This window comes from Tricharina praecox, assembly GCF_024521635.1.
Source record: "Tricharina praecox strain CBS 144465 chromosome Unknown BZA05scaffold_20, whole genome shotgun sequence".
Lineage (NCBI taxonomy): Eukaryota > Fungi > Ascomycota > Pezizomycetes > Pezizales > Pyronemataceae > Tricharina > Tricharina praecox.
Window position 1 is genome coordinate 173,480 of NW_026250422.1, and position 18,259 is coordinate 191,738.

An 18,259-nucleotide genomic window follows, 5' to 3' on the forward strand; every position below is an offset into this window, starting at 1 on the left:
TCATGCGATCCACACTTTCTCTTGTTCTCGAGCATCCATCCATACCGGTACTATATGTTTGTACATACTAACTGAAGCTCAGGATGGCCCCCCATACTAGATGAATTGCATCCTTGGATGCCGACACACACACACACACATAACCACAGCAGTCAGGGAGTTAGATTGTGGGCATGCAGATGTGCTTCCCAGCGACCTTAACTGAGCCGCTAGTGTGACGCTCCACTCCACGCTCCACGCAAGGATACCTATCCGTGAAGTCTGGTTGGATAGGATGGGGTTGGTTGTCGGTGTGTGTGCCGACAGGATGGAGATAACGAAACGACGACCGACGACAACGCGTTACGAAATTCAATAAACCACTGGAGTGCACGTGGGGACTGTGGTGGTGGTGGCCACGCTGCACAAAGGACATTAAGGTTGGCTTGGCTGGATGTGCCAATCACAGCTGGAGAACCACCACGGTGAGTGGGGTGAGAGGGCGGGAGGGCGCGCAGAAGGCGCGTAGGAATCAAGGCGACGGGGCGGTATGGGGCATATTCACATCACCGATCAGTGGTGGTGGTGCTGGTGGAGGTGGTGGACAGATAAACGAGTTCCACTCGAGGACGCTCGATGGAAGAATCACAGCTGTTGATTGGAATTGAATCTAGCCATAAACGAAAGATAGATATGGCTAGAGATCCCTAGCCGGGGAGGTGGTATGCAGGGTATATCAAGTATGATGGCATGATAACATGTAGATGTGCAATATGTGCCTATATCTTTCTACACTCCCCCTCGACTCCCAAAGCTCGATCAAACCTCCTCGATCTGCTGCACTTCTTACATACACACCACCATTCAATTCTTGGGAAAGATTCTGCAACGTGTGTTGGCCGGACGGATATTCAAGGCATAGGTCGACCGCCAACTTTGAACGGAACGGAAGGAAATACCTACAAAGCATCTACTCGTACATAAGTACAGACGTCCAATCGTGTCAACACTTGTTTTTAATATAACTACTACCCGTACATAACTGTCCTCGACGGCGCACGCACCAGGCTCGAGAACATCTTCATCTCCCATACCGTCCAAACCTCCTCTTCGCCCAAGTTACATACCAGAAACCAACCAACCGGACCCTCGATGGCACCACTAACGTTGATCGATATCCTCTCTAACGAGTACTTGCTGTTACATACCACCCCATATCTACTACCGACCGAGCTGCTGGCGCTCGGGCTCTGTTCCCGCAGCTACCATTCTCTGATAACGCACTCACGCTCAGTGTGGCGACACCTGAACCTGTCCCTCTCGCCATCGCAGCAGACAGCCACATTCACATCCACAGCGATCGCACAACGGACACTAACACCACGGTATCAGTCCGAGCTACACACGTTGCTGCAAAAGCCCTTCGTCCTCCGCGATGTCAAGACTCTCGTTCTCGACGGTCTACCAGCGACTGTAGAGCTACTGCACGACCTGTTGAACGGGAGCACCTGCCGGCTACAACTACTCTCAATCCGCGAATGCAGCACAATCAACGAGCGGGAGCTAATGCTACTATTCCAATACCTGGTGCGACCATCACGGGAAACACCTCCGTCGCTGAAGGGCTGCTACCTATTCGGCAGCATGGACTCCCCAGGCGGGATCTTCCCCTCCGCGCTGAAGCCGCGCGACACCAGCGCCCGCGGCCGCTTCATCAACCCCGCCATCTTGAGCCGCGACTGGGTCGGCATCCTGAAGGCGTGCGAGGGCACGATCGCGTTCGACACGCGGCTGTGCACGGGGCCGCGCCACAGCGGCGACGGCGACGGTTTCCTCGAGCCAAGGGTCGCGAATATTAGGCTTGCGGGCGGGTGCGCGGGCTGCGGGTCCTCGCCGGAGGCGCGGCGGCGGGGCGGCGCGGACGCCCTGCCAAGGGTCGTGTACCCGCCGGTCCCGCTGTTGAGCTCGGATATTCGTGTGGCGTGTAAGGCTGCTGAGGCCCGCGAGGGGGATGTTCTCCGCTGCGAGGACTGCGCGAAGGAGCGGTGGTGCGAGCGCTGCGGGAAGTGGTGGTGCGAAGCTTGCGGGGCGAGGGACGGCGACAAGGTACGAAGACTGGCCCTCCATCAGATGATATTCCGGCCGTCCCTGTGGACGGGCGCGAGGAGGGGTAGGGGAAGGAGGATGTCCTGCTGCCCCCCACACCCCGCGACAGAACGTTAAGAGCTGACGACGACCCCGTGTGTTCTCCCCGCTACAGAAACTTGTCTCGCTCGACTGCTACGAGTGCGGGATGATTTGCGCCGACTGCACGAGGTGCACGAGTCGCACGTGCAAGTCTTGTCGCGGCGAGTACTGCGTGGTGCAGTACGTGGCTCCCTCCCCCCCTCCTTGTCCTACCTAGATCTCTGCTGACATCACCACGAACGTGCAGTAACACTGGAGCGGATAATAACTGGGTTCGTCTTAACCCTCCGAATTTTGTGCTTCCTGGCCAGCGCTGCATTTGTCTGTTCTGGAGCAATGCCTGGATAGACGGCCGAGGATGACCCCGTGACGTCCATCGTCCATCCAGGTTGTTGTTTCATGGATGACGTTGCATTCGTTTCTACATGGATTCAGATGGCCCCCACCCCACGGGAGGGGAGTCTATTCGCACATGTGGGACACTTGGCGCTTCTCTCTCTTTTGCAGTTGTTATTTCTTTCATCTCGAAAACCAATCGTGACAAGTGTGACCTGACCGGACCTGACCTGACTTGGGTACGACGACAGTGCGAATGGTGCAACTCTCCGGAGCGAAGACTAAGAGAACTGTAATACTCCCTCCATCTCTTGTTCTTCATCGTTCATCTTTCATCTTTCATCAGCTTCTTTCTTTCTTTAGTAGTGGCGGGGTAGAGTTTGCAGACTTGTCGCGACAATTAACCCCACCCAGCTCACCCCACTATATCCCGCCTAACTCCCATGCAACTCCTACCTCCCCTGCCCCAGTCCCAGTCCCAGTCCCAGCCCCATACCTCCCCATTTCAGTTCAATCAAAAAGCCGAGTGCTAATAGATGTCCGCACGAGTGAATAGGCACCGGAACCGAACGGACCAGTACACGCTGCAGCAGCGCGCCCGCACGCTCGCACGGCTCAACGCTATCAGGAGCAGCCTTGGCGTTGCACGGTTCAAGGATGAGGCCATCGTGAGGAATCGGTGCTCGCTTTTGACGTTGTAGGTGAGTTATGCACCGGGGGGCTTGGGAATTTGGAGACTGGAATTGGGTTGGGGAGCTTGGGAAGCTGGAGTCGGTGTGATTTTGGGACTGGTTTATTTTGTGTTTTGTGTTTGGCGATCTGAACTACCTACTGGACTACCTATGGGAGTTTTGGGATCGGTTTACTCTACTTACTTCTTTTTACTATTACTGTTACTGGAGCTATGGTTTTTGGTTTTCTGGTTGGTTGGGTTGCTTCGGCCTGTGGGTGTGTATCTACGGTCCTCTCTACTCTCTAGTATTCTGCTCTGTTCTATTCTGCCCTTGTTGCTGGTTACTTAGTTACGGCCTTGCTTTATGTATATATCTTCGTACGGAGTGTCACAGACGAATTGATGCTTTTCGAATGTTTCTGGAGATTTCTTCTTACATGACACTGGAGATTTCGTAACACTGGAGATGGGAATGAGTTCACGTAGAAACAGCTTGGACTAGTGGTTGCAACTCACCTAAAAGCCGGATCTAACCCCAAACCCACAGCCACCAAGTTCCCAAAGCTCACATCGACGACGGTGGGTGAAGACTAAAGACTGAAGATGCTGCGTAAGTATGTAGCGGCCATTGCCCACAGTACGTCTCGGGCCTGCAGGACGTCTCGGGTCTGCATTCTGCAATACCCGCACCCACCCCCACCCTCACCGGCCCGCCTGGGCCCTGCTCCTATGAACCCCACCCCTCCCGACCTCACCCCCCCCCCGCTCCCCACTCCACCCCACCCTGCTCCCCGTCCCGAGCGAGCATCCGCATCGCGATTCGCTACGGTCCGAGCGGGGACGACAAGGTGCGTGCATTGCCTGCCACTGCCACTGCCACTAGATCGGCGAGCCCCCGTGCAGTCCGGGATTGTCTCACGCATGTCTCTCCGAGTCTCCGATCTGTCATCCGAAAGATCCCATCGATCGTCGTGGTCGTGGTCGGTGCCCATATAGTTAGGTGCCCGGTGTTGGATTCGGGGGGCCAGACCCGATCCGGTCGGCTCAGCGTTGAAACGTCCTCTGTTGCTACGTTTATATTCGTCCTGTCGGTTGGCCTCTACATAATACGAGACAAGAGACATTATCACTACCATCAGGCATTATTAGTAGTTCAACATCGCGGAGGTACTGTGAGGTCGTTCGGCCTGAAGAACACAGGCTGCTTTGTTTTCTTGTTGCTTTCCAGTCAATTGAATCAGTCTCGCCAGTTGCCCGTTGCTACCTGTCGGAGGCCTCTCGCCGGAAAAGACGAGTGCTTCAAATTGCCAATTACGGACGCGGGGCAAGGGCGGCGAGTCATGCTGTATCACTCATCGAGGATCTCCGCTCCTCGGCCGCTCCGCAGTTTTCGGTGCGCGTTGGCGGGGGGACAACGCGGGGTGGGGTTCCTTGGCGCGCTCCATATATCTACCGGTACGGGAATGGCCAGGGCGGACTCCGGAGGGCAGGGGGGTGATAACGGTTCACGGCCGGGCAGGCCGGACTTTAGCCGGGTCTGGACCGTTGACAGTGAAGGAGGAATCGGCGGGAGCTTATTGCCGTGACTCGTGAGCACCCCAAATTGCTTAATTGGCGATCGTCCTCTCATGCTTACTCAAGTGGGTATCGTCTTCCCGACATCCACCGTTCTCTCGCCATTGGCATTAGCTTGCTGGATATCCAAATAGCCATCTACGGTGTACCTGACACAAAGCCGAAACACAGAACAAAACAGTATGAATCCCCTAGTTTCTCTGTACCGGTATGTACCTAAACTGCCTTCGTTCGGTATTTCTACAACCTCAAGATCCTCCTCAGATAGCATAATCGACAACCCTCTATGTCTATCGAAATCGACATTCCCCTCCACATTCCTATCGATAGGTCATGGTAGATGGCAGGGGATGTAATCGCTGACATCTGTGCTCGTGTAAGCCGAAATATCTAGTGCAAAGCCGTACCTACACATCCCTTGTCATCCTGATACTCATAAACACCTCACCGTCTTCTCGTGCATCATTTCATTCGTCTGTTCTTTCCTACCGTCTCCTGCCGGGACGCACCGACTCTCACTCGCTCATCTTCGTCGCGCCACTAATAGCGTGTTTCCTCATTTCGTGTTACATCGGGTTTTTCTTCTCGAACAACACACCTGCACTAGGTACTCTGTTAGTTAACTACCCCAGCTCCCCAAAACCCAACTCCTTCAAACCCAACTCGCATCCCCCCCTTCTCGCGCGGCGCAAAAAAAAAAAAAGAAAGCGATTCCAAACATGCAACAGCCAACGCTCAAACGCCCGCGATCGGACACGTCCTACGCCGAAATCCCCCAGCCACAGTCCTACATGCCGCCCAGTTACAACTCGCAATTCCAGCCGCCGCTGTCGTCGTCGTTCAACCCAGCGCTCCCGATCGCGACCAGTGGCGGCGTCGGCGGCATTGGCGATGCCGTGAGTAGCTACGAGCACCCGCCCATCAACCACTACAACAACAACAACAGCAACAACATAAGTCGGCCATCTGCGATTCCACCCGTCGCGGCTGCACAGTTACAGCAGCAATATGACTACCCCCCATTACCCCCGTCGCCATCACCGGTTCTCCAGCAGCAACAGATACAGCAGCAGCAGCAGCAGCAACGGCAGCTGCAACAACAACGTCTGCAGCAACAGCAACGGCTACAGCTACAGCAGCAGATACAGCAAGAGCTACACCAACAGCACCAGTTACAGCTACACCAGCAGCAGCAACAGCAGCAGCAGCAACGCCCGACTCCTCAACAGCAGGCCCTATACCACCAGCAGTGCCTGCAGCAGCAAGCCGCGACGTCGCAGCTCGTGCAGCGGCAGATCGAGACGCGGCAGATCCTGCAAGTCGAGCTCCTTCGCGCACGCGGTCTGCAATGGGGCAGCCTCGAAGTCATTATGACGAACGCGGAGGGCGTTCCGTACGGCCTCGAAGAGCAGCGACAATTCGAGTTCGAGAACAGATTGGCAAAGCTGGGATTGTATACGCGCGGCGATCAGCGCGTTCCCCTCGAGGCGTTCGTGAGCTATCCTGCGGCGCCCACCCCCACTTCCCCCCCTACCGCTCCACCGCCGGTCACCATGATGCAGCAGCAGCAGCCACAGGCATCGCAGCCGCCGCCGCCGCCGCCACCGCAGCCACCCGTCTCGATGCCGGGCTCGCTAGCGACGCCGACGCCCTCGCCGCAGCTCCTGCGCACGCCAGCGAAAGCGGAGATCACTCACGCGTTCCTGAGCGTGCTGCCGGCCTCGGTGCAGCAGACGCTGCTGCTGACGGCGATCAAGATGCACCCTGACATCTACACGCTCGCGGTAGCGGCGCGCGCGGAGGAGGCGGCGCGGCAGGCGGCGGCGATCCATCTCAGTTTCGACGAGCTCGCCAAGACGTGTTGGCACGAGATCAACTCCGCCTACAGGGGCCTGCGCGACTCCCAGCTCTACACGATCGCCGGAAAGGTCCGCGAGACCGTCCTCGATATCCTCCGCGACGATATCCTGGCCAAGGTCGCCGACGATAGCAGCTACGAGACGAAACGCAGTGCCCTCGAGACCCTGCGCAAGATTGGAAAGACGTGCTGGATGGCTCAGCTGAGATACATCGATGAGTGTGTCGCCGACGACGAGGTGATGAAGGTCATCGGTGACGGCATGGAGGGCGTCGCCGAGAGCATGAGCATCGGCGAGAGGATCCTGTTCCTCGACGATAATCCGCTGTGGCTCGAAAGCTGCTCCGAGCTCTGGAACATGTGGGTCGCGGACGAAAATGTCGCCGTCAGGCTGGACGGCGGGCTGGCCGAGGTTATGAGGCTGTTTGGAGAAAGTATCCCGACGGGACTTCAGTGATCTCTCTCGCGAGTGCGTTGCGTTGGGATCTTTTTTTTTCCTCGAAAGCCTGCAGTCGGTCGGGACGTCGGGACGGGGACGTGCACATATAAAAGGGATATGGAGTTTTAATTGGCGGCATTTTTTCGAGGGCGTTTGGGATGTTGTGCTCTGATAGTGATTTCGGTGACGATGACAGTATATAGATTAGATATCACTAATAGAGAATAGAGGTGTGTACTTTATTGTTGCAAGTTGGACGTACAGTTAGCCGCAGATGGTTGTGGCTGTTTACATCGTGTCACTCGGGATGTGTGAGTTAGGGCTAGTCTATCTGTGCTGTTGCTATATATCTCGATCACAGTGGCTACTGCCAGCTCCACGACAATTCATCACAAACTCCAAACAATGCCATTCTCCTCCTCGAAGCGGCCGGCAGCTTCAAGAACCCACCCCCAAGAGTACATCGCGCGCATCCGCTTCAACAATACTCTCCCCGCCCCTCATGGTTCCCCGAAGCTGCTCAACATCGCCAACACCGCCTTCTCGCAATACACCTCTCCCGCCTTCGCCTCAGAGCTGGCGCGGTCGATGCCAATCAACATCGAGCCAGACTGCGAACTCGGCATGCCACTGGACCTACTCCCCCTCTCTTGCGCTCTGTCAGGGGACCTAACCCCGCTGTGTCCGCTCCTCCCCCCACAGGCACTCGACCCCCGTGACCGCGCCCTGCTGCGCACCCCCGCCTCCCTCGGCAAGCCTGCGCACAGCCTCGTCACCGGCGGCAGCAGCGTCTCCTTCCTGCGGCGCACGGAGTACATCTCGTCCGAGCAGGCGAAGTCGTCGTTTCGCTCGACGACGTCGCGACAACTCGTTGCGCTCTCGGGGAGGGCGCGGCGCTCGGCGGTGGCGGCGCCGGCGCCGAGCCCCCAGGATAATGACCCCGTATGCATCCTCGCCGCGGTGCTGAGGGGGTTTGATGTGGCGAATCCGGGCGTAGATGGTGCCGTGACGTATTCCGCGTTTGAGGATAGCAAGGCGGCGGACGCGGAGCGTAGCTGGAGGACCCTGAAACATCCGGTCAAACACGGCCTCAAGCCGCTCGAGACGTTCCCGCTGATCCCGCACCTCGAGGGGATGAGCGATTCGGGCGGGTACTTGCTCGCCATATTCCAGTCGTCGCCGACGGATGAGGACCGCGACGGCTGCAGAGACTACAGGGTCGACGTGGGCCTGCTCACGCCGGCAGAGCCCACCGACTGCATCAGCGAGGAGGGAACATACTTCTTCGATCTGTACGTCCCGCACTCCAACCGCACCGCCAAAGCCGTCAAGCGCAAACTCGCCGACACAGAGGACTTGGAATTTGACGACGACCGCAAGTTCCTCTACAAGTACGTCCGCCGCTACGAGGCGCGGGATCCGTTTGATGCTGGATACACGGCGTTCGATACGCAGCCCGATGAGGTAGCGATGTGTCTGCAGGCCGGCGACAAAGAGGGAGGGCCCCGTGGAGCGTACTTCTATCCCATCCATGCAAAGTACAGCCTCCGGCCAAAGGGGAAGACGAAGTTCGCCCACCTGGGTGATTTGGAGAAGGAGGAGGGGCCAGATGCGGAGGCGATTAAGCTCAAGATTAGGGACCTCAACCACGTAGAGAAGTGGAAGAGGGCGGGAAATGTTGCGTGCTACGAGGGTAAGGGAGGTGAGCCACGGACCCCGCCGAGACGATCATAGGGGTGCTTTTGACGATCTTGACGATCTTGACGAGTGATGATGACGATGATGACGATGATACCCCATAGTAAATGACAGACGAGTAATTGAAGTGTAGAAGCCTCAACTATGTGCAGGCCCAATCGTGATACCATCGCCCTCAAACATATCGCATTGTGATCATTCGCAATTCATTCCTTGGCACCTCTCCTTTGCCTAGTAGTTGCGCAGGGTTTCATGGGGAGGTCGATCTCGCACTGGGGCCCCCTGCAGCCTGATCGCACCACGCACGCGAATCTCACTCCCGCGTGCGCGGCGCGCCTTGGCAGGGCCGGGTGTGTGTGTGGCTGTGGCAACCTTATCCGCACCACCCCCCTCCCTCCCCCACTCCCGCTCCACGCACGTCATCCATCCATCCGCAATGTTCTCCACGTCCCCGTTCCCGCTACCAGTAGCTCTCCTCATCGTGCTCGTGTTGCTCGCCCTCTCCCTCCCCTCCTCAGCCGCCTCGAGCTCCCTGCTGTTCTGCAAATGCACGTGCTTCACCAACAGCACCATCATCCCGCTGCCCGCGACGGGCAACTGCAACGACTGCAATCGCCAGTTCTGCATCGACTATAACCTGCCCATATGCAAGACGGCCAAGGAGGCGGATGTGGTTACGACCTGCTTTCGTGCGCCCCCCCCCCCCCTCCCCTTCCTTTCATAGCCGCGCAAAACAAAACAAAGAGGAGAGATGGATGGCTGATGATATAATGTGCTGGGCTGCAGAGCGCGACTCCCTCAAAGATCAGGTCGTCGTCTGCGTCTTCATCTTTGCTACCGTGGGACTGCTGGCATGGGCCGTCATTAGGCCGTGCGCGAACAGGTGGGTCGAGCAGGCGAGGCGAGGCATGAGGGGGTATCAAGGTGTTCCTGCGGCGGAGAGGTAGCGGAAGGGGGAAAGATATGTAATGCAGAGTGCAAGATACCTGGCGCGGTTGCTTTTGATGATACGGTAGTCACGCAAAACGTCCAGTACGTGTTGATATAAGAAGAAAAGGGCCTGGTGCTTGCTTGCGGTCTCCGCTCCGCTGGAGATCTGGTCGTCGGGACTGACTTTATGTCTATGTCTGTGTACCACTGGAGGTATCGCGTGTTGACGGATAAATCGCGAATCCAACCGTGTCACTGTCTAGAACTACTGCCAATGTGTACTGAGCTTCTGACGCCGTACCTACACCATCTCGGGATCATGGGGTGGTTGAGTGGCAATGATATCGCATCGTCCATTCCACGTTCAACGACCGCCTTGAACCTTCCAACCAGTGTCGTGAGAAGACAATCCGATAGTAATACATAAAAGATACATACTGTATAGTGAAGGGGGGGGGGGGGGGGGGGGGGTAAAAAATACGCTTTTTACCCCCCACCTTCACTATATAGTAGATTTCGACAGTGTGAGTGTTCCCCGGTGTTGTGGCAATGAAGGCACATCTTTTGTCAGTGCTATGACGGTATGCCAGGCTAGCCAGCTATGAGTCGGCACCGGTAAGAAAGGCATATGACGACGGATGCTAATGAGGGAGAAGTGGAGGAAGGCAGCGTGAACTGTCGTCAAGATGGCCTCGAAGTTGGTCCGGTGTTGGTCCGGTGTTGGTACATAACTACGTTACGATTCTCCAACGGATGGGATGGGATGGGATTATGCGCTCTGTATGCGTTTCTGTACATAGGGGACGGGAGTCAACAGGAAATCAATCATACTCAAGTGCGGAGTGCGGAGTCCCCGCAACCAAAGAGGAGTACCAGCCACGGATCCGCTCGTCTCAAATTGAATCGAGTCCAAACCAGAGATTCCGGAAATTGAAGAACTTGAAGTGAGGGCATTCGTGTCCGGCCGGCCGGCTGCATGAATTGAACCTATCCGAAAAACAAAACCGCTCGGGAGTCTAGTATATATACGGATGTGATTGTTTGCTTGGATTCAATGTCCGGGAAGCTAGCAGTCATCGGCACTTGCCGGCAGACTTCATAATACCGTCGACAGCAATGGGAATTCACACACACTCGCCTGGCAGCGGTGGATACAACGAGCGGATGTGGGATATTCCAATCATCAGCGTGTGTTGAATCTGAAAAGCCTGGAAGTTTGTCTGTCTGGTAGGTACCTAGCCGACGCTGGTTTTCCGTGGAGGAATCGGCTGTCGTGAACCGTGAAGTTGTGATGCGAGGAAACCCAACCTGCAGGAAGAACGGTGGAGCCGGATGGTGGATCCGAATGGTGGTGATGGCAGAACTAGCCAAATCGGGTAGCACATAACTTTGTAGGCAGTGGAGGAGAGCCATATTACCGTAGATGGCTCTTCGAAGTTGAATAAAACCTCAACGTCTCCATTATCCTTCATTTTCGCCGTTTCACTTTCAGGAATACGTTAGAGCAGAGCTACCGTACATATGTAATCGACAGATGTGCCTTCGAGAACCTATTGACCGCGGGCACCATGCCTCTTGGAGCAAGCGTCGACGTTCCAAAATCTAGCTCAACATTGTCCACATCGGCCACTGCGCCAACCAAACCCATCCCCATCTTTCCCCTCCACCTCCTACCGGCACTATCTAACGACAATGTTTCACCTACATATCTCCAGCCCTCCACCCAGTGCACAACCAAACATCTGTCATGTATCTCCGACCGCGCTGATATTATCTTTCTCACGAGCACATGTTATTTCCGGAATCGAGCCGGTTAGCGCAGGCTCGCATCGGTAACCTTAATCAGACAACCACTCGTGCGGGGCCTCACTTCCTTTCAGTCTGATGACCGCACTAGGCGTGCCCATATATATTCCCATACCGTTGCGATCCTTCAAGCGGCCTCACTCAGGCAGCTTTGGGGACCGGGTCCGAGGAATCTGGGCGTCAGCCATAACCTGAATGTGATGGCTGGCGGTTCCGTTCTTGGATTGCAGGTGTGGGAGGAGTTGATGATTGGTTTGACCATGCGTGGGAAGCCATGAGCGGCGAGAATGAAATCAGAAGGAGTTTAGGCTTTTTCGCCGATCATACACAGCCCGCACAGCACACAGCACACAGCGAACGGTGTATAGTGCACAGCGAAGGAAGCGCTATCTATGGTAGCAGAAACCTGTACTCGAGCAGATGTCGTTCCGACTCCATATCGCCCTTCTTCATGCAGCGAAATCAATTGTGCTACTGAAGGTCCGAGGAATACCTGTGATCCACTTCCAGTCCTGCGTACCAGTGCCGGCACCCGTGTTAGCCATAGCGAAGGCTTCACACCCTGCCCGGTCGCCGCGATGCAGAGCCCAGTTTTCGGGAGGAAAGGTGAAACTGAACGCTGAAATCCTCAGTCAATACGATTCGAGCCAATCATTCCGCACAGTTGAGAACACGGGTGGAGCTTCCGCGTCTGGCGAACTAACCGACCGGCGAAACAAACTTGCTGCGAGAACAGTCCCGGTTCGCATTGCGGCTGGTTGCAGAGAGGAGCGTTACTACTTTCCCGCTACTTGGTGTTTTCCGGATATAAGCCCAGGCCATCGTTTTAACTATTCCACGGCCAACCCGGTCCACCCTCCTCGCGAGCCCTAATATCGCCGTTCACCACAGCTGAGAATCTCAGCTGAACTCACCTTGGCGGCATCGATGTGCACTGCGGTGTTCAGTTCGCATACGCATCGAGCGGGCTGCATCTCTGTACTCCGGAGTATGAATCTCACGAATCGCCATAACTATCATGGATTCACTTCTAGGCTCTAACCAGTCTCGCTCCATGAAAACAGTTGCCGAAACCGGGCTGTGGAACTGTGCTGCGATCGATCACCAGGATAGTTACGTCTACACGTGCACCTCATTGAGGGGCCCACTGGATTACCCGCTGGGGCATCCGTTCCGAGACATTCGCTAGGTGCGATGTCGAGTGCACGGTTGGACACAGGCCAGCCGACATCGGCGGTGCGACCGCAAGGAACCCTCTCCACTCCAGGCGGCGGGGCAGGCGGAGTACGACGTTCTACGGTTCCGCACCCCCTCGGGAGGCGGGGAGACGGACTTTGGATATCACGCACCAGTGACCACCGCCGAAGCCGACGGAATTCGGCACGGTAAGAGGGCGCGGGCGGAAAAGTAACAGAGCGGAGGTCGTCGACACAGCAGCCCAGTCAATGCCTATCGACCGAGTGGCATCATTCGTGGCCTCTGCGTAGGTAGGCGTCGTCGCCCCGCCGCCGCGACCGTTTCAGCCCTACAATACCTACAAGCCTTGCTACGCGTAGGGTATGTAGGCATTGCGGGTCGCGGGGTAGATGGATAGATAGACTCAGCGGGAATGCGGGAAGGCTGCATGTGGGGGGCGAGGGTGTACGTAAGAGCGTCGGAAATCCTGCATAACGGGGCCGAGCACAAGGTGCGGGAACGCGGCAGGTTACACATGCAACATTGAGATTCGAGTTACACCGTGTCGATTGGCCTGGAGTTGCTCAGATCAATATGGCACTGTTTTGGAGCTGGAACTTGGAACCTGGATTTCGACTGAACGGTGCGCGAGATCCGATTCCGGTTCCTTAGGTCCCAGGCCCTAGGCGTCGCGGATGCTCTGGAGTCAATGGGATATTTGGTATGAACTCCTGAATAACGGATTGCTTTGCCCGGGCGTGGACTTGCATAGTGAATAGGCATTCGAATGAATGGCTTACAGTGGAGAAATGATAGGTGGTGTTACAGCACGGATTTTGAGACGCTCGAGCACTCGCTTCGGGATTTAGGCTGCTCTGCCATTGCAATCGTTGATCTGGTGATGCAGTTGGCAACGGTTGATCCAGGATTTCCAACCGACAAGCAGGCAGGCAGAATTCGTTTTCAGCTGAAAAGACCGGTATCACTGCATGCCTACACGCACACGTCCACGACGATGCAGACTCCGTGTTCGAGGCGTCCATGAATCTAACTGGTTACTGCAAATCCGTCCACACCACTATCACTCACCCGGACCAGGCATGTCCGTGTCGAAACTATCACCACCACATCTAGTATCCCGCAGCTTCAGCTTCACGCCCGCTGAGGGATTTACGCCCTCCACGTCGTCCTGCTGCTGTATCGAACTCAGGGAGCTGAAGAGAATGTCGACGGCCGAACAGAGCTACGATCCAGGTGGTCACGAAGGTTCAGTTTGATAGGTTGGCTTGGAGATGCCATCACCGATGGAGATATCGTCCTCCAAGGTCACTAGTATCTTCAGAAGATCGTGGCAGAGTTCCAAAGGATAAATAGAGGGCTGTCGAACGCTTCATCTCTTCCCTTCCCTTTCTCTCCACAGCTAGAACCATCTCGAGACACTCACCCATACACACACCCACACACACGCACGTCTTCATCCAATCCTACCAGGTTCTCCACCTGCTCCCATCTCCTCCCCGCCTCGTTGCGAACATAACACCCTCCCAGACCACTCACCACAATGACGACCGAAGCCCCCCGATTCGACATCCAGGACAACAGCTACCGCATCAAGGAGGCGCGGCGCAACCGGTACCTGACGTTCGACGACGACGCGCACGACAACGTGGTGACGATGGAGGACGCCAAGGTGTACTGGACTGTGCAGATGCGGTCCAACAGCGGTGATGCCACCATCACGGAGAAGAACTCTGAGAACGTGCTGGACTGCGAGGGCGGCGCGGGGCCGAACGTTATCCTCTACTCCATCAACGGCAACGGCACCGATAACCAGCGCTGGGTCATCACCGAGACTGGCGATGACGATCATAGGTTCGTTTGTTCGTCTTGAGGGGATCGTTATGGGTGGAAGAGGGAATCGCGCTGGAGAGTGTCGCTGACGCTGGTGCGATAATATCTAGCCAGTACATCGAGTCCGTGCAGAACAACAACCACGTCCTGGTTGCCGACCCAGGCCACAGCCGCAAGTGCAACGTGCACATCGCGCGTAAGGGCAGCTCGGTCAACGAGAAGTGGGTCTTCGTCAAGCAGTAGATCGCGACGACCACCACGCGTCCTGGCGCGGTGCGGTCTTGACTCTTGAGGAGGAGCAGAGTATTTGGTTTTTTTTATGTGATGGGTTGCAGTTGGGATGCTAGCTAGCTGCTTGAGCGGGATGGGATTCATCATGCGTCATGAACATGATGCCATTCTTCTATACTCTCATTTATTCGATCTTGGTCTGCAATTTTTTCCGTTGCTGCGGAAACACGCTCGAGTGATACGTTCCGCGAGTGATATATTGTGATGAGGCACACAGTCAACCAACCACATGCAGCCCACCCCACCCATCCTTCTTCGGGCCAGAAACACATAGAAATGACAAGCAGACACACACACACACATACACTCTCGATTGGGCCCGCTCTACCCTACTATTGTCGTCCGAACTCACCAATAGACCCCCACACCCCGTATCTCAGGGCTCCGCAATCGAACGCCCGCAGTCGTGTCGCACCACTCGTGGACCGCGATCGATTTGACGTGATGTTATGTGATGTGATGTGTGCCTGCGGATATGCTAGAAGTGTGCTACCGCTAGCCGATGTATCATCCCGTCGTTGTTGGGACCTGCGAGCTCAACTTTCAAGATATACATACAGGCGAGCCGGGTATGGTGGCGAAGGTTGAAGGTCGGCGGAGGGTGTGGCGAGTGCATATTCTGCTGGGTGCGAGGACTCGGAAGAGAAAACAATGCAACTGCAATTTATTATAGTTTGAGGCCATCACGAATGCAACTTGCAACACCTATCGTGCTGTGAAACTCTGCAAGGAAATAAAAGCAAGATGCCCCGCAATGACGGAAAAGAAATCCAGCCTGATATTATGCCAGCGGAACAGAAGGTCAAGGAGGGCCAATGAGCCATAGGAAATCGGCCGTACGCTGCCACGACTCGTGTCTACATAATACATTGTAAGCGCAAACACTGGCGAACCAGACTGAGCAATGGGCGGCTGTCAGCCCGTCGTTTAACCCCTAATGGTATCTTGATTCGCTGGTAATCCGACTGTGGTCTCTTTCCTATTCCGTACCGCTGAGTTCACCGCCGTCAACACCTTATAGTCTTCGGCTTTAACTTTAGCGCCCCGATCCAGAAGCAACCGGACTGTCGCCCCGTCACCATCTAGAGCTGCGATGTGCAATGCCGTCTCCTCGGATAAGGTTTGGGCCTCAATGTTGGCGCCCCGCTCCAGAAGTAGTCGGACTGTGCTCTCTTTCCTATTCCGTGCCGCCGAGTGCAATGCCGTCCACCCGTTACGGTCTTTGGCCTCAATATCGGCGCCCAGGTCTAGGATTAGCCGGACTATCGCCTCGTCACCATTTTCTGCTGCCACGTGTAATGCCGTCTTCATGGACCAACCTTGGGCCTCAATGTTGGCGCCCCGGTCTAGAAGTAGCTGGAACATGGCTTGATTTCCCGCTAATGCCGCAACGTGCAATACTGTCGAACGTTTTCCGGCCTCGATATTGGCGCCCCGGTCCAGAAGCAACCCGACTGTCGCCTCGTCAACATTTCGTGCCGCCTTTTGCAATGCCGTCTCCCCGGAATAGGTTTGGGCCTCAATATTGGCGCCCAGGTCTAGAAGTAGTCCGACTATGGTCTCTTTCCTATTCCGTACCGCCGAGTGCAACGCCGTCCACCCGTCATTGTCTTCGGCTTCGATGTTGGCGCCCCGGTCTAGAAGCAACCGAATCATAGCCTCTTTTCCACTCTCTACCGCCCAGCGCAACGTGCTTTTCCCTTCAGTGTCCTTGACTTCGATGTTGGCGCCCCGGTCCAGAAGCAGCCGAACTGTGGCCTCGTCTCCATCCTGTACGGCCAAGTGCAACGCTGCCCATCCGTCATGCTCTTTGGCTTCGATATTTGCTCCCCGATCCAGAAGCAATCGGACTACACTCTCGTTTCCATTCCATGCCGCCGAGTGTAACGGCACCCATTCGCCATGGTCTTTGGCTTCGATGTTGGCGCCTCGATCCAGAAGCAGCCCAACTATGGCCTCATTGCCCTTCTGTGCTGCCGAATGCAATGCCGTCCGTCCCATGTTGTTTTTGGCCTTGATGTTGGCGCCGCGGTCTAGAAGAAACCGGGCTATAGCCTCGTTCCTGATCGTTGCCGCGATGTGAAGCGCCGTTTCTTCGTCATTGTTCTTGGCCTCAATGTTGGCGCCCTGGTCCAGAAGTAGCTGGACTGCGGTCTCTTTGCAATCCGATGCCCCCTGGTGCAACACCGTCCACCCCTTGTTGTCTTGTATCCCGATATTGGAGCCCCGATCCATGATCATTTGGACCACTTCCTGGTGCCCCGCTTCAACGGCGACGAAGAGTGCAGTGCGGCCGGTTGAATCCCGGACGTCGACACCAACCCCCGAGTCCAACACCCCTCGTACGAATTCTGTGAAGCCAAAGTACGCAGCAATATGAAGCGGCGGAGGCGATCGATGGAAGAAAGAATGCGTAAAGTAACTGTGAAATTGGTAGGATAGCTCGATTCTACTTCTGTACTGCACCAATTTCCCAAAATCCCCCGCCAAATCGCGGGCTTCTCTCGACTCTTTCGTTGCCCGCTTAGCATGGTCTACCCAATGAATGGCAGCATAAGAAAACAGTGCGGCTTCTGGATATCGAGTCTTCAGTTCATGCAACACTGTTGAGTGCGGCGCAAGATAATCAACGGGTAGGGGGCCGTCTTCGAAATCATCAAACGACATATACCGCAAGCAGCTGGCAGCGAGCTCGACGTTGGCCACGTCTGTTGAAAGGTGCTCATTGAAACTGACTCTTCCGCCAGTTTCTGCTCCAAACTTGGATAGAAAGAACGTCTTCGCCGAGTCGGAAAGAAGGAAGTCCTTTGCCGATTGATGCACAAGATGAACGGTGCCGGCCTCTATCTTGATCATGGGACCGAAAAGGGACCGAAGGGTTATTTCGAGATCCTGCTCCATCTCGTCCTGCAGGGAGGCTATGCACGTAGAGTCAGGTCGCATAGCGATTGCGACCGTTAACTCGCGTACCGTCAAGGGACGCATGGCAAAGAGCACCCACTGAAGGATGAATCCCACTATCGTTTCGTCCTCGGGTTCGATGCCACTCAGGATATGCTTGTACACCTCTTCGAGATTCATCGGTAGGGCCTCCAGCTTCCTGAGGATGGCCCGACGATTTGTGGTCTTGGATTTCTTGAGATCGTCGAGGATCAATGAAACCCACAGGAACATTCCATTAGCACGGCGAATCAGTGTCTCCTGGATCTCGGTCGCCATCCCACAGAATTGTCGTAGCTTTCCAACCTCGGCGGTGACGAATGTAGTAATGTCGGTATTCAGATTCGCGGCATCCAGGGGGATTAAGGTAACAGAGGTCATGTGCAGTAACACAGGTATGTGAGGACGGCTGGTTACGACCAGTTTCGGGTGACTTATGGCGGCCGATTCTTGAATGAGGGACTGTAAATGATCGAGAAACCGTATTCGTTGGTCATCACACTCGTCTGTAAGAATCAGC

General features: G+C 55.6%; 6 protein-coding genes across 6 annotated transcripts; all 6 read left to right on the forward strand.

Annotated features, from left to right (window-relative positions):
- Window positions 1-1,131: 1,131 nt before the first annotated feature.
- BZA05DRAFT_420346 (uncharacterized protein) lies at window positions 1,132-4,171 on the forward strand (the record flags this gene model as incomplete). The annotated part of the gene is made up of 7 exons (XM_051485641.1): window positions 1,132-2,085; window positions 2,240-2,346; window positions 3,059-3,199; window positions 3,723-3,754; window positions 3,798-3,812; window positions 3,977-4,023; window positions 4,079-4,171. The coding sequence occupies 7 exons, from the start codon at window positions 1,132-1,134 to the stop codon at window positions 4,169-4,171; spliced, it is 1,389 nt and encodes a 462-aa protein (XP_051337484.1).
- Window positions 4,172-6,360: 2,189 nt separating this feature from the next.
- Window positions 6,361-7,306, forward strand: BZA05DRAFT_404238 (uncharacterized protein). Its single transcript, XM_051484281.1, has one exon. The coding sequence runs from the start codon at window positions 6,373-6,375 to the stop codon at window positions 7,063-7,065; it is 693 nt and encodes a 230-aa protein (XP_051337485.1). The 5' UTR covers window positions 6,361-6,372; the 3' UTR covers window positions 7,066-7,306.
- A 23-nt stretch (window positions 7,307-7,329) lies between these two features.
- BZA05DRAFT_356169 (Paf1-domain-containing protein) lies at window positions 7,330-8,986 on the forward strand. Its single transcript, XM_051481405.1, has one exon. The coding sequence runs from the start codon at window positions 7,453-7,455 to the stop codon at window positions 8,779-8,781; it is 1,329 nt and encodes a 442-aa protein (XP_051337486.1). The 5' UTR covers window positions 7,330-7,452; the 3' UTR covers window positions 8,782-8,986.
- Window positions 8,987-9,056: 70 nt separating this feature from the next.
- Window positions 9,057-10,088, forward strand: BZA05DRAFT_404241 (uncharacterized protein). Its single transcript, XM_051484282.1, has 2 exons — window positions 9,057-9,434; window positions 9,532-10,088. The coding sequence occupies exons 1-2, from the start codon at window positions 9,182-9,184 to the stop codon at window positions 9,690-9,692; spliced, it is 414 nt and encodes a 137-aa protein (XP_051337487.1). The 5' UTR covers window positions 9,057-9,181; the 3' UTR covers window positions 9,693-10,088.
- A 1,701-nt stretch (window positions 10,089-11,789) lies between these two features.
- On the forward strand, window positions 11,790-12,515 carry BZA05DRAFT_118667 (uncharacterized protein). The gene has a single exon (XM_051478655.1). It carries the CDS (start codon window positions 11,902-11,904, stop codon window positions 12,352-12,354), a length of 453 nt encoding a protein of 150 aa, XP_051337488.1. The 5' UTR covers window positions 11,790-11,901; the 3' UTR covers window positions 12,355-12,515.
- Window positions 12,516-14,071: 1,556 nt separating this feature from the next.
- On the forward strand, window positions 14,072-14,974 carry BZA05DRAFT_437675 (uncharacterized protein). The gene is made up of 2 exons (XM_051486458.1): window positions 14,072-14,529; window positions 14,619-14,974. Exons 1-2 carry the CDS (start codon window positions 14,219-14,221, stop codon window positions 14,749-14,751), a joined length of 444 nt encoding a protein of 147 aa, XP_051337489.1. The 5' UTR covers window positions 14,072-14,218; the 3' UTR covers window positions 14,752-14,974.
- The last annotated feature ends 3,285 nt before the right edge of the window (window positions 14,975-18,259 follow it).

Bases quoted from the DNA above. Each gene is read 5' to 3' on its own strand.
- BZA05DRAFT_404238 (XM_051484281.1), top strand. From the start codon at position 6,373: ATGCCGGGCTCGCTAGCGACGCCGACGCCCTCGCCGCAGCTCCTGCGC.
- BZA05DRAFT_437675 (XM_051486458.1), top strand. From the start codon at position 14,219: ATGACGACCGAAGCCCCCCGATTCGACATCCAGGACAACAGCTACCGC. The intron at 14,530-14,618 runs GTTCGTTTGTTC...GATAATATCTAG, and splicing joins ACTGGCGATGACGATCATAG to CCAGTACATCGAGTCCGTGC.
- BZA05DRAFT_118667 (XM_051478655.1), top strand. From the start codon at position 11,902: ATGTCGTTCCGACTCCATATCGCCCTTCTTCATGCAGCGAAATCAATT.
- BZA05DRAFT_404241 (XM_051484282.1), top strand. From the start codon at position 9,182: ATGTTCTCCACGTCCCCGTTCCCGCTACCAGTAGCTCTCCTCATCGTG. The intron at 9,435-9,531 runs GTGCGCCCCCCC...GCTGGGCTGCAG, and splicing joins TGTGGTTACGACCTGCTTTC to AGCGCGACTCCCTCAAAGAT.
- BZA05DRAFT_356169 (XM_051481405.1), top strand. From the start codon at position 7,453: ATGCCATTCTCCTCCTCGAAGCGGCCGGCAGCTTCAAGAACCCACCCC.